The sequence below is a fragment of the Myotis nattereri genome, assembly GCF_964212035.1.
Source record: "Myotis nattereri genome assembly, chromosome: 1".
NCBI lineage: Eukaryota > Metazoa > Chordata > Mammalia > Chiroptera > Vespertilionidae > Myotis > Myotis nattereri.
Window position 1 is genome coordinate 86,130,192 of NC_138075.1, and position 15,036 is coordinate 86,145,227.

Consider the following 15,036-nt stretch of genomic DNA (forward strand, 5'->3'; position numbering starts at 1 on the left):
GGCCAGCACCCTAATAAGCCTCGAGGGACCCCACCCATGCACGAATTCGTGCATCAGGCCTATAGTATATAATAAAAGTAATCCTATCTGATAAGAGACAGGGAGTTGAGATAACAGGTCTGGCCTACTTTTCAATAGTTCTCTTAGCTTACTTGTCTGCTAGCATCAGGAAGATTATATTGTACTTTTATTTTTTTTTTTTTTTATTTTGGATTACTTCCCCATCTTTTCCTTTTCAGTTTCCTCTTATTATGTGGTATGTTGTGTCTATACTAGGTATTACAGGTAAAAATAATTTACAGATGTCTTCCAAACCATTCGTAGGAAGATCTCCAGCAAAGAATAAACCATGGCCCCATGAGGAGTGGCCACATAGTTTTCATATAATATATTAGAGGCCCGGTGCATGGATTTGTGCATTGGTGGGGGGTCCCTCGGCCTGGCCCGCGGGGATCGGCCCGAAACCAACAATCCTACATCCCCTGGGGAATGTAGTTGTGCCAAAGCAGCAGGCAGCCAGGGAGGAGCCTGAGCCTGGGCCAGGCGCCGCACTGCGCTGCTCCTGCCCATCCTGGCCCCACTGTACCGACTGCCGCCAACACTCGGTAGGCTCGCTGCTGCTCTGCTGCAGTCTCCGCGCCCGTCCTAGGGCAATACTGGCGCACCCGTGACCGAGAGGCAGCCGTGGGCTCACGCCCAGTCAGTCCCGATGCTGGTACCAGTCTGGATGGGAGAGGGGTGCACATAAGGAGTCTCCACGGAAGAGGCTCGCGCCACCGCAGCTGTGCTCGCCAACCATGAGCTCAGTGTCTGGCACCTGTTGATCAGCTGATTAGCGCTCTCTCTGTGGGAGTGCACTGACCACCAGGAGGCAGCTCCTGCCTTGAGCGTCTGCCCCCTGGTGGTCAGTGCATGTCATAGCTACCAGACGACCAATCGGTCAACCGGTCCCTTAGGCTTTTGTATATATAGATATATCACTGTACTACCCTGAAGTGGAATATTTTTCCTAATTTTCATTTGAAATTCCTTGATCAGAGATTTAGCAATTTTTAGGATAATCCTAACTCAAGTTGATTTGAATCAATTTAGTTTAAATGTTGTTTCTGAAGTTCACATAGTGAAATTCCAAATGTGATATAAACTTTTGTAGTACTAATGGATATCTGGTGGCTCTTTTAGGAGATATTCCTTTACATCTTAATATAAGGGAAGCTTCAGATACAGGCCAGCCGATTGTATTCTCACAGCCTGAAAGTGATGAGGTAAGTGATCTTTTAAAATAATGTATTTTCATTTCTCTTTAGAGGATATGTACTTTTTGTTATGTAGAAAGAAGGTAAGATCAAGTTTATCTATTTGCAATGCATATATTGAACAAAAACTGGTAACTTATCCACAGCATTTTAAGTTACTATTTTGTGTGGTAGGCGTATCAGTGCTGGCCCTGAATTATCAACTGACCAAGTTCACCTACAAAGAGTCATCACCAACCAGTTATCTCATGAAGAACATGCAAAGCAAGAGTTTGCAGAGTTCTTATCTTGCTGACTATTAGTATCTAACTGCCCACGGCTATCTGAAGTTGAGCTGGTTGTTGGGAGAAGGAAACCTAATATAAAAAACATTGAGTTGGATATAGAGAAACTATAAACCATTAGAGATGGAGTTTTCATTGCATTTATTTGAACAGATATGATTGGGGAAGTGAGGTGGAAAAACTAGTAGTGTTTAATTACGGATACAGCTGATAAATTTTCAACTGAAGCTTGACAGTTTTAAGCCTAAAATATTTTTATTTTATTCTTTTTAAAAAATAAAAATAAAATCAATCATATATATCACTTTTTCCTAAGTAGCACTTGCTATTAAATTAGAAACTGATCCATCCTCTGGTTCATCAGTTTTGCTGCAGTTTTTGTGCTTATTTGCTGAATAGTCCCATTCTTCCAATAGTTTTTCTCATATATTTCTTTTTTAGCTAGCAAGTTTAACCTTACAGTACTGTTATTTTGCTTTTGTTCTTTTTAAAAATTGTAGTTGACATACAGTATTATATTAATTTCAGTGTACAGCATAGCAGCTCAACATCTCTATGCCATGGGAAGTGATTGCCATGTCAGTGCTAGGAACTGTCAGTCACCATGCAAAGTCATAGTATTATTGACTGTGTTCCCTAAGCTATACGTTACATCCTGTGACTTATTTATTTTATAACTGGAAATTTGTACTTCCTAATCCCCTCCACCTTTTTGTTCATCTTTCCACTCCTCTCCCCTCTGATATTTATCAGTTTTTTTCTCTGCATCTCTGAGTCTGTTTCTGTTTTGTTTTGCTTCATCGATGTTTTTGACCTTCAGATTCCACATGTAAGTGAAATCATATGGTATTTGTCTTTCCCTGTCTGACTTATTTCACTCAGCTAATACACTCTAGGTCCACTCATGTTTTCATAAATGGCAAGATTTCATTCTTTTTATGGCTGAATAATAATATTCGTGTGTGTGTGTGTGTGTGTATGATGTCCCAATAAAATGTATGCTCACTTTGAATAATTTTTAATGCCAATGGGTTAAATCTAAAAAGAAAGAAGCATCAAGTGAGCTATCAGAAAAAAAGTGTGTATGCAGTTTTTGAGAACACCCTGTATATACCACATTTTCTTTATTCATCAGTCAGTGGATACCTAGGTTACTTGCATTATTTTGGCTATTGTGAATAACGCTGTAGTGAACATAAGGATATATATATATTTTTTCAAATTAGTGTTTTTAATTTCTTGAGGTAAATGCACAGAAGCGGAATTGCTGGTTTCTGATGGTAGTTCAATTTTAATATTTTGAGGAATCTTCATTCTGTTTTCCATAGTGCCTACACCAGTTTACAATCCCACCAGCAGTGCACGAGGGTTCCCTTTTCTCCACATCCTCACCAACACTTGTTACTTGTTGTCTTTTTTATAATAGACTAGTAGCCCTGTGCACAAAATTCGTGCACATTGAAAGGGAATTAATTAGAGGAACATAATTTGGACTCACTATCTAATATCAATAATATGTGAGTGTGAGGCAGTCCGCATTTCTGAAATTCAGTGACATGAATTTTAGCTATTACTTTGCCAAGTAAATGGAATTTACAGGTATCATTTAAAAGAGCATTCAGCTTAATATTTAAAACTCTGGCTACCAAGTCAGGTCTGTTTTCAACTTTTGCCAGCATTGTAAATTGTTTGCAATATCTGCCCATTTGGGGTTGTATGTCATGGTTATGAGCTACATTGTATCAACAGTTGTTCTTTAGACATAGTCCCACCTCTCTACTGTCACAGTCTGAGATGCAGGTGAATGAGAGTCCTGGCTATCAGGCCGCTGAGAGCTGTCTGACCAAAGGCTGATTCTGGCTGATCCTGTCGGGATGGGACTTCCTTCTCCCTGCTGTCAGTTTCCACAGCTGTGATGAGGAAGCTGGTGTGACAGAGGGAGCCACGCCCTCCAAGCTGCCCTCTCTCTCGCTCTGCTCTATGTCCAGTGGTCTCTTGCTCTGCCAAGTCCTCCAAACCTCCCACTCTCAGCCGGCAAGGTCCCAGGAGCCCGTGGGCATGGTTAGGTGCAGGCGGCCTCACCTCCCAGGCCTGCGAAGGTCCTGGGAGCCCACGGTTGCTGCCACTGTTGCTTCCTAGGGTGCCTGACCCCTGTGTATGCAAATTAACCACCATCTTTGTCAAGTTAATTTGCATAGTCACTCTGAGTGGCTGGTGGGCGTGGCTTGAGCATAGCAGAGGGATGGCTAATTTGCATGTTTCTCTTTTATTATATAGGATATTTTGACAGGAGGTATGAAGTGATATCTCAGTGTGGTTTTGATACCTCCCTGATGTTAGTGATGCTGAACAATTTTTTATATGTCTATTAGCTATCTGTATGTCTTTCTTGGAGAAATGTCTATTAGGTCTTCTGCCTATTTTTAAATTGGATTGTTTATTTTTTTTATGTTGAGTTGTATAAGTCTTTATATATTTTGGATATTAACCCCTTATCAGATATATCATTTGTAAATATCTCTAATTCGGAAGGTTTCATTTTGTTGATGGTTTCCTTCACTGTGAAAAAGCTTTTTTAGCTTGATGTAGTCCTATTTGTTTATTTTTGCTTTATTGCTCTTGCCTGAAGAGACATATCCAAAAAATATTGCTAAGGCCTTTGTCAAAGAGTTTATTGCCTATGTTTTCTTCTAGGAGTTTTATATTTTCAGGTCTTACATTTAAGTCGTTAGCCCATCTGAGCTTATTTTTGTATATGGTATAAGAAAGTGGAAGAGTTTCTTTCTCTTTTTGCATGTATCTGTTTTTGAATCACCATTTATTGAAGTGGCCATCTTTTTTCCCATTGTATATGTTTGCCTCCTCTGTCATAGATTAACTGACCATATAAGTATGGGTTTATTTTTGGTCTCTGTATTCTGTTTTATTTATCTACTAGAGGCCCGATGCATGAAATTTGTCCAAGAGTAGGCCTTCCTTCCCCCAGCTGCTGGCACTGGCTTCCCTCCAGCACCCAGGACCCGGGCTTCCCTCGCAGAGGGAGGCCCTGCCCACCTGCCACAGCCCGCCAGTCAGTGGCCTGGGCCTCCTTCTGTGGGGCAATCATGGGGCGATGGCCGGCCCCCCGACCAATTGCATCGCACCCGCCTTGGCTGGCCTGGCGCCAGTGGGTGTCATAGCGTGGTTCTGGATGGTCGTCTGGATGGTTACTCCACTGTTCCGCCACTTGGTCAATTTGCATATTACGCTTTTATTATATAGGATGTGTCTGTTTTTGTGCTACTACCATACTATTTTGATTACTATAGCCTTATAGTATAGTTTGAAATCAGGGAGTGTAATATCTCCAACTTTGTTCTTTCTCAAGATTGCTTTGGCTATTTGGGGTCTTTTGTGGTTCTATACAAAGTACTGTTATTTTGTCCATCCATAACTACTATCCCTTCATTCTACTTTGCTTCCTTTAATTTTGTGTGAACTGGGAAATAAAGGAGCCAAGTGTGGTTAGAGTTGTGAATAGGGTGAGAGGAGACTGGCAGTCAGGAGTGTAGAGTAAGTAAAGCAGATTTACCTGGTATTTGAATTGTCCCTTTCAGGGGCCCAGAGCTCCTTCCCTTTCTTGAGAGTCAACATTTATGGTCAGGTGATTGGGTTGCTGGGAATGTGCTGAATAAATACAGTGTAGCACTTATCACTGTTTTTCTTTTCTCCTTTAAGTAATGTTAAATTTCTTTTTCAGTCTTTACTTAGAAATCTTTCATATAAGCAAAATTTTTTATAACCTTTTATTTCTTTCATAATTGAAGTCTGGCAATCCCAACTACCCTAGGTGTACTTTATGCAGTGAATAAAAAGTTGTATGAAAATTGAGGGTTTAAAAAACTACACACTTTTAAATGTCTCCCGAGAACAGACTATTTAAAGACATTCCATGGTGATTATGATGATTAACGTTAACAATTTACTAGTGTATTTCAACTGGGTTTAGATTTTTAAATATGTTTTCCACCTTTCCATTTTCTTTGAGATTTTCCAAAAGCAAGGAGCATTTCTAAGAAGTTAAATAAATGTAATATAATAGAGACTATATAACAACCATCAAAAGATAATATTGAAAACTCTGAACAACAGTGTTTGTGGAATATATATATATAGTATATATATTTATAATCCTCACCTGAGGATATGTTTATTGATATTAGAGAGAGGAAGGGGGAGAGAGAAACAGTGAGTAAGAAACATCAATGTGAGAGAGAAACATCGATTGGCTGCTTCACATATGCACCCTCACGGGGGACCAAACCCAAAACCTGGCTATGTGCCCTGACCGAGAATCAAATCTGTGACCTTTCAATGTATTGGACCATGCTCCAGCCAACTGAATCTCATTTGCATAAACTTTAGGGTTATTATTTTACTATTGTTGGGTGACATTTATGGGAATGTGAACAGCCCAACATTTTGTAGTTAAAGTTAGATTTGATTTGGTTAGGTGCATTATAAGATATTCCTGGTAAAGACTTTCAAATACAGTGGGGCCTTGACTTACGAGTTTAATTCATTCCATGACGGAGCTCATAACTCAAATTACTCGTATGTCAAATCATAAAGTGAATGAGTGAGACACGTGATGCTGGGCTTATGTTGTGGCGTTCACTGTGACGTTCGCTGCGTCAATGAGTGGTGGGGTATCTGAAGCTGGCTCGTAACCCGAATTTTAGCTCGCAACTCAAAGCAAAATATTGGCCGAGAGATGGCTCATATCTCGAAAAACTCGTTAGTCAGGACACTCATAAGTCCAGGCCCCACTGTATAGTGGAAACTTTATCATCTTATAATTTCTTAATACCTCATTGTCTTAATATGAAAATGACTATATAAGATAAATTAGAACTTTAAATCTTTAAAAACAAAAGATAAATAACCAAAGCTCTTTATAAAACTTCTTACACTTTGGTTGCCATCCATTTCCTTTTATTTTTTTAATATGTTTTATTGATTTTTGGAGAGAGAAATAGAAATATCAATGAGAGAGAAACATCATCAATTGACTACCTCCTGCATGCCACCTACTGGGGATCGAACTGTGACTTCTTGTTTTATGGGTCGACACCCAACCACTGCTCCTTTTACTTTATTTTTTTAATTCCTTAGTGTTTAAAGTATTACATATGTCTCCTTTTCCCCCCATTGACCTCTCCCTGGCCGCTCCCATGCCCCAGAACGTGCCCTCACCCCTGTCCTGTCTGTGTCCATTGGTTATCCTTATATGCATGCATACAAGTCCTTTGGTTGATCTCTTACCCACCTTCCCTCCTTTTATTTATTAACTAGAGGCCTGGTGCACAAATTCATGCACAGGTGAAGTATAGCTGCCCCACCCCGATGGGGGGCCCATCAGGTTGGACCAGCCAGGGGGAGGGGCCATGGGCGGTTGGCCAGCCGGCCCTGCCCACAGTCAGGATAGGGGGGCCAATCAGGGACCAGGCCAGCCAGGGGGAAGGGCTTTGGGAGGTTGCTGGGGGCCAATTGGGGCCCCAATTGGGCCGGTTGGCTGCCGCAGTGCATGTCATAGTGACTGGTCATTCTGGTCGTTCCAGTCGTTCTGCCGTTCCAGTCGCTTGGCTTTTATATATATAGACTAGAGGCCCGATGCACAAAGATTCATGCAAGAATAGGCCTTCCTTCCCCTGGCTGCCGGCACCGCCTTCGCTCCAGCCTGGAGCTGCCTTTCCACCTTCGCTCTGGCTCGGAGCCACCTTTCCGCCTTCGCCCTGGCCTGGAGCTGCTTTCCACCTTCACTCAGGCCCGGAGCCACTTTCTGCCTTTGCACGCTGCCCAGAGGCCCAGAGTGGCCTTGGCGGGGCAGAACACCTGTGTACCCTCCCAGCTGCCGCCATCTTTGTCTATTTGTATATTCCCTCCTTATTGGCTGTGGGCGCCACCATCTTTGTCGAGAAGTGATGGTCAATTTGCATATTCCATCTTTATTAGATAGGATGACAGAGCAGATAAGTAAGATCCAGCTGAATTATCTCCTCTTCAGGGTGGTCCAAAGACCTTGAATAGGTGAGGATTAGTCTCTGTAAAGTTGAGTTGATGAGAAAGAGAGTATTAATAGTTTGATAAATCTAAATCATATTTTTTTACATATGATGTGTATGTGTATGCTTTTTGCTTGTTATGGATTAAACAAAAGAAAGGGATTTATTTTACTTATTCCTTGGTCAAGAAAAGTGCCCAAAAGAACATATTAATATGAGTCCTTCAATGAAATTGTAAATTACTTGAGGACAGAATAGTAATAATAATGGCCACTATTATTTATCATCTGCTTCTTTTGTGCCAATACTTCACATCCTTTTTTCTTACTTAGTACTCCCCAAATCCTTTGAGGTAGATACTATTGTTATAACCGTTTTATAGATGTGGAAAATTAGTCTAGTACGGTTAAGTCATTTGCCCAAGGTCTCAGAGCTAGTAAATAACAGAACTAAGATTTTAAACCATGCTTGTCTGACTTAGAGGCCCCAACTTTTCACCGGTGAGCTATTATATGTCCCCTTTATATCATTACATTCCACTGATTCTCTGAAACAATGCATTACACACACAGTAAAACCAAAAAAATTATTTGTTGAAATAATACTGCATTGGCTGAAAAAATTTAATCTTAACAGTTTTATAGAAATTGAAACTAAGTACTTTTAGTGGTTTCTCAGCAAATGACAATCAAACCATTACTTTAAGTGTCATATGTTGAAAGTTTAAGCTTGGAGATAGGCCATTAAAAAGCAAAAGTTAAATGTAGCAAATTTGATTATCCTGGAATCATTCAGTATTTTGTGCCACCTAATAGGTATGTCTGTAATTTAACCTAAGTATGAATAAAAGATTATAGAATGATGACCTTGTCTCAGCTTGCCTTAGTAAACTTTAAATTTTCATCAGAAAATATTACACTTAAATACCTAGAAAAGATACTAGGAGACTAAAAAGATATTCATAAAGATGCTTAGCTGAAAATCAGCATATTAGATTTAAGAGAAATATTTCTTTATTAAGTCTATGTTATTTTCATTTTTATTTATTATTTTTATTTTTCCCCAAAATATATTTTAATTGACTTTCAGAGAGAGGAAGGGAGAGGGAGAGGGAGAGAGAGAGGAGAGTGAGAAACATCAATGATGAGAGAGAATCATTGATTGGCCACCTCTTACACGCCCCACACTGGGGATTGAGCCCGAAACCGGGTCATGTGCCCTGACTGGGGATCGAACTGTGACCTCCTGGCTCATGGGTTAACATTCAACCACTGAACAACACCGACTGGATTGTTATTTCCATTTTTAAATAAAAGCTATTGTTTTTGTTAACTATAGCAGTGACTAAAACCATTCTTAGACAAAGCATTACAATTATAATTGCTTGTATCTTGATTTACTGTTTCATATGTGATGTAGTAGAAGGAGCTGGGCTTTGGAGTCAGGTGGACCCAGATTTGAATGTTTCCCAGCCTACAGACTCTGTGATCACAACTTCCAGTGTTTCAATCCAAGTTAAGCCCATGATGCTTATTTTACATAAGCGGGATTACTTATGTGAAGTAGTTGGTGTAGTAGGCACTCAGTAAAAAAAAAATTAAGTCCTTATTCATGCTTTGAGAGACACTCTTTTTTAAAAAATGGTCTCAAATGAAATTTTAACATTTTCCTGGTAAAATAAAGCATAACTTAGATGCTAGGGTTCAAGCATAGTTTTTTTAAATAAAGATGTGTGAGACACACTTAAAGCATTACATTAGGTCTCAAACAGTTCTCGTACCGGGCAGGTCAGGAAGTTGGGCAGCTCATCTAAGACTGGCTGTAAAGTCTTCACCTTTCTGGGTTTTGGTTTTCTCGTCTATAAATTGGGGATAATAACAGAGTTTACCCCTTAGGGTAGCTGTAAGGATAAATGAAATAATACTGGGAAAATGTTAAGTACTTAAGTTTTAGCTGTTATTAATTGTAGTAGTTGGAATAGCAGTAGCATATACTCAAATCTAAGTATATAAATGTATAAAGTAATAATTTTAGAAAGTCTTACTATTGTGTCCTACAGTTACTTTTATAGATAAAATGGAAGAATTAAGAAATAAAATTTACATTGCAATAGTTTAAAACCCTTAAAATACAAATGTCATGACCATTATTCCAACTGCACTGTGGGCACTGGGTTAGTTGGTGCCCCACTCGGTGGCCTGGGGGCTTCTCAGAGTGTTTCCCTGCGAGTGCGGAGATGAAGAGTGTGGCAGTGATCCCATGGTCCCCAAACTCACCAGGTGGAGGAGCCCCAGGTGCTTGTGCTGGTACTAGATGCCATTCTCAGAGAGAATAAAGAAATGGTTTCCGTAGACACACTGTAAGGTGGTAAGTAGTAGTCCTCTTTAAACGACTAACAACTCTTATGCCACAGAATTGTTGGCAGAATCTACCTCAGGATATTAATTTGTCAGAAGAGGGAGGCATAATTTTTCTGCAGCTAGACTAGGTTGCTCGTTTGCTGACTCAGGAATTAGAGTTTGAAAAACAGTAATTGCTGGTACTAAATATTTTTTTTCAGAAAGTCACCTTCCAAGTAGTTGCCTCCAAGTAATCTAAAATTATTTTCCCTGTCCTACCTACAATGTATCTCCTCTCTCCTGAATTTCTTCAGCTCAGCCTTTTTACTATTAAATTCAAAGGACAATGCTGGTAAACAGTTCCTGAGTCCGTTGATGTGTGCTGGGGAGAAGTATAGAACACACTTGTCTGTTCTTTTCCAGGCCAAAGCTTACCTGAGGATTGCTGCAGAAGTGGTCAGAAGATTGCCACCACCCTAGCTGGCGTGGCTCAGTGGATAGAGCGTCAGCCTGCGAACTGAAGGGTCCCAGGTTCGATTCCGGCCAACGCACATGCCTGGGTTGTGGGCTCGATCCCCAGTAGGGTGTGCAGGAGGCAGCCAATCAATGATTCTCTCTCATCATTGATGTTTCTATCTCTCGCTCCTTCTCCCTTCCTCTCTGAAATCAATAGAGAAATATATTAAAAAAAAGAAGAAGAAGAAGAAGATTGCCACCACCTCTACAGTGACTCCCAGTTGTCCTGAAACTTACCTGCTGCATGACAAGGAGACCTTTGGGAACAGCAGTGTGATGATAATGCCTACAGAAACAATAGCAATCACAGAAGCAATAGCAACCTTGTATTTCTAAGGAGATAATGTCTTATCTTCGGGTTTGATTTGCCAAACAATGACTCACAAATAAAGTTTTTGCATATCAGTGCTAAATATTACATTTAGGAATTGTTTAGAAAGCTGATGTGAACCAACTGCACAGAACTACATTTTATTTTATTGAGCTACCCCTTGAAGAGTTATGAGTTTATGTTACAAGTCCAATCTTCAGTTCAGGAGAGAACTTTGCTCTTTTTAAAGGATTTGCTAAATTTGTATAAGGACACAAGTGTGACACCCTCCATCAGACAATTTGGTATGGGTTTGAATCCTGCCTCTAATACTGTATTGAACACATTCTTAATGTAGATTAAACCTCTACTTCACCTGGACTTGACCTTACCCTAGACTTAATGAATCTGAATCTCCAGGGATGGGGCCTGGACATGTGGATTTTTAAAAATATTTATTTTATTGTTGCTAGTATTACAGATGCCCCCTAATTTTCCCATCCCCCTCCTCCCAGCCCCTGAACATGTGTATTTTTAACAAGATTCTAATGATTTTGATGAATCATATGATGGCAATAATAGCAATAAGAGTTAACATGTATCAAGTGTTTTCTTCTGTCTTTATGTTAACCTTCCTTTCATATGAGGGTGGGTAATGTTGCTCTCTCCATTTTACAGATGAGGAAACTGAGGTATAGCAAAGTTAAGTGTCTTCCCAATGGTTACTATTTTAGGAAAGCATGGATCTGAGATTTATACTTGGGCACTTGGATTACTGGATCCATCCTTTTATACAAAAGGGGCATTTGTTGATTTCAAAAGAGGAATATAATATGCAGCATTTCCTCAAAATCACTTGACCATGAACCTCTCTATTCCCACACCCACCTTTTAGAAGGAGTTCATTTTATTGCAGTTCATTTTTCAAAGAATACACTTTGAAAAGCATGTATCTTGTCTAGTTGAGGCTTAGGGAGAGACGTCAGGGGCTTCCCAGGTTCAAGTAGCAAGATAGTTGTAAAGCTGCAAGTACTGATGAGTCATTAGTTAATCCTTGGTTTTAAGGAAGTAGTCTATGACGTTTGGCAAATGCCTTCTCGTCCTTTGCTATGTAGTTAAGCAGCCAGAAAATTAGGCAAAGAGTTACGTGCCATTGTAACTCTCAGTGGATACATGCTACAACCTGGATAAATTCCAGAGAATTATACTGAACGAAAAAGCTAATCCCAAAGGTTATGTATCATATGATTCCATTTATATAATATCCTTGAAATGACAAAATTATAGAAATGGAGAACTAATTAGTGGTTTCCAGGGGTTACAGAAGTGGGGGGAGTTTGTGTGTGTCTATAAAAGGGCAACACAAGAAATCCTTGCCGAAACCGGTTTGGCTCAGTGGATAGAGCGTCGGCCTGCGGACTGAAAGGTCCCAGGTTCGATTCCGGTCAAGGGCATGTACCTTGGTTGCGGGCACATCCCCGGTGGGGGATGTGCAGGAGGCAGCTGATCGATGTTTCTCTCTCATCGATGTTTCTGGCTCTCTATCTCTCTCCTTTCCTCTCTGTAAAAAATCAATAAAATATATATTAAAAAAAAAAAAAAGAAATCCTTGTGATGTGGGAAAAGTCCTGTGTTGTGACTGTATTGATATCAGCATCTTGGTTGTGATACAGTTTTGCAAGATGTTATCATTTTGGAGGAAATGGGGTAGAGGGCACAGTGGAATCTATCAGCATTACTTTTTATAACCACACTAGAGGCCCAGTGCACGAATTTATCACAGGTGGGGTCTGGCTGGGCTGGCCCCAATCAGCCGAGCCTGTTGGGAGGAGGAGATGGCAGGAGGTTGGCCAGCTGCCCTGCCTCATCAGAGCCAGGCCAGCTGGGGGGAGGGGGCTGCAGGTGATTGGCTGGTGGGCTCCACCCCTGATTCGGTTGGGGGCAGGGCCAGCCATGGGGAGGGGCTGTGGGTGGTGTGCTGGCCAGCCCTACCCCTGATTGTGGTGGTGGGGGCCCATCTGAGGTGAGGCCAGCTGGGGGGAGGGGCTGCAGGAGGTTGGCCAGCCGACACCATCCCCTATTGGGGTGGGAGGAATGATCAGGGGCAGGGCTAACCAGGGGGAGGACCTGCAGCCAGTCAGGGTGGTGGGGGCCCATTGGAGGTGGGGCTGGTCAGAGGGAGGGGCTGCAGGAGGTTGGCTGGCTGGCCCTGCCCCCTATTGGGGTGGAGGGGCAATCAGGGGCAGGGCCCGCCAGGGGGTGGGGCTGCAGGAGATTGGCCAGCCGTCCCGCCCTCTATTGGTGTGGGAGGGACGATCAGGGGCAGGGCTGGCTGGGGGGAGGGGCCACAGGAGGTTGGCCAGCTCGCCCCACCCCTGGATTGGGCTGGTTTGCTGGCCGCAGTGGGCGTCATAGTGACTGGTTGTTGTGGTCGTTCTGGCATTCTGGTCGCTGGCTTTTTATATATATAGATGTGAATATAAAATTATTTCAAAATAAAAATAAAATTTTAGTTATAAAAGCAAACATGTGCTGCTGTGTCTGAACTGAATGTCCTGGAACAAATTATCCAAGCTAATTAAAATCACGAATAGGAGTATTTGTGGACATACAGCAATCACCATTCATCACTCCAAGAAGGAAGTAATCATTTAAGTTGTAGACATTTGCTTGTGCTTTTATTGTTTTTTACAGGGGAGGCCAAAACAGAGCACTTCTTAAAAAAAAAAAAAAAAAAGCAAGTGTTTGAACCATACTAAACTTTACCTACCAAAAGAATGATTTAAATAAGCTTCAGAAGCTCTTAAATTGTGAGCCATAACTTAATAATCTGATGGAGAATGGGAAAGATAGTCTTTACTCATAAATGCATGACTTAGAGAAGATTCACATGAATAATCATCCATTCTCTCTCCTCCCTGATCTACTAGTCTCTGCAGATGCTTCCAGGAAAGCCACTGAAACAATGAGTATATAAGAGTTCAGGAGGGAAGGGAGGACAAGTTGCTATAATGGCAAGAAGGAAGCTTATTCTAAAATTTTGCCCATGGCAGCCTTTACTAAGCTTCTGAGAGCTGACTTCAAAGACAGACTGTTAAGCAAAGCAAATCTGCCTGTTGTTAGGAGTAATATTTATTTCTCACCACATTTCCATAGAGTGTAGAGAATTTCCACTTCACATTCCAGAAGGGAAAGGCAGCCTCCCCAACTCACTCTGTTCCAGGAAAGGAGGAGTGACTCATCTTGTCGGTAAATTTCTTCTTGTCTGCATTTCTTTGATTTCAGCCAAATCCTGAGCTTCCATAGGCGAGCTACAGGGAAACCTGAAATTGTCCACCTCTGCCTCAGACCCTGGTGGACAAGTCCCTCTAATTTCAGGGTAAGGTATTTGGTAACCCAATGTGCTCACATATCTTCTAATCCAGCTATTTATCAATAATGAAGTTGTTGTGTTTTTTTACCTTTATCTGAATTCTGTGTCTCCCAGTTAATAGGGGAAGAATTCCCCTAACCTCACTCCATGAAATCACAGAATACCTTTCTAGAATCCTATACAGTTAAAACCAAAGAATATATTAGAGTTTGGTGTATTTGAAGCACTTTCAGTAAGAAATAAGTTTACCAATGACCAGAAGATATTTTGGAGGTGCGGGGGGAGGGAGGTGGGTGTGGGGTTATTATGAAATATACTACATACAAAACAGCACAGAAGACAAATATACAGGTCAATTAATTCTCTACACCCATGTAACTTAAGTAGGGCACTGCCAGCATCCCAGAAGCCCCTGTCTTTTCCTTCACCATCTCTACCTTCTCCTCCCTTACAAATTACCCACATGCTGATGCTTTAACACCTAAGCCTGTGCCCTCAAACATTATAGTTTTGCCTGTTTTTTGAAGTTCATATTAGAATTATACAGTATTCTGCTCTCTATTAACTGCTTTTATTTTTCCTCCACATTGACTGCTTTCATTCTATATTGCGTTTCAAGATCCATGTCTGTTGTTGCATTTGGTGTGAGTTGTTCACATTCTTTGCTGCAGATTGTTCCATTGTTTGCATACACAGCTAATCCATTCCATGGCAGGTGGATATTTGGATTGATTTTACTGTTTTGCCATTACAAATGACACTGTTCTGAACATTCATGTACATATTTTCTTGGTGTTCATGTGCTTGAGTTTCTGTTGAGTTATTGTTTAGTGTTATCTCGTTGTGGTTTTAACTTGCATCTCCTGATTACAAATTAATTGAGCACCTTTACTTACATTTATTGGTTAATTCCT

General features: G+C 41.0%; 1 protein-coding gene across 1 annotated transcript in view; it reads left to right on the forward strand.

Annotated features, from left to right (window-relative positions):
- The window catches only part of NUBPL (NUBP iron-sulfur cluster assembly factor, mitochondrial), a 228,652-nt gene extending 215,377 nt beyond the window's left edge, over positions 1 to 13,275 (forward strand). The window contains exons 10-11 of the mRNA XM_081103156.1: positions 1,183 to 1,265; positions 10,347 to 13,275. Of these exons, the coding sequence (XP_080959282.1) occupies positions 1,183 to 1,265; positions 10,347 to 10,403 (140 nt within the window). The 3' untranslated portion in view covers positions 10,404 to 13,275. The remainder of the gene's footprint in view (positions 1 to 1,182; positions 1,266 to 10,346) is intronic.
- Positions 13,276 to 15,036: the final 1,761 nt, after the last annotated feature.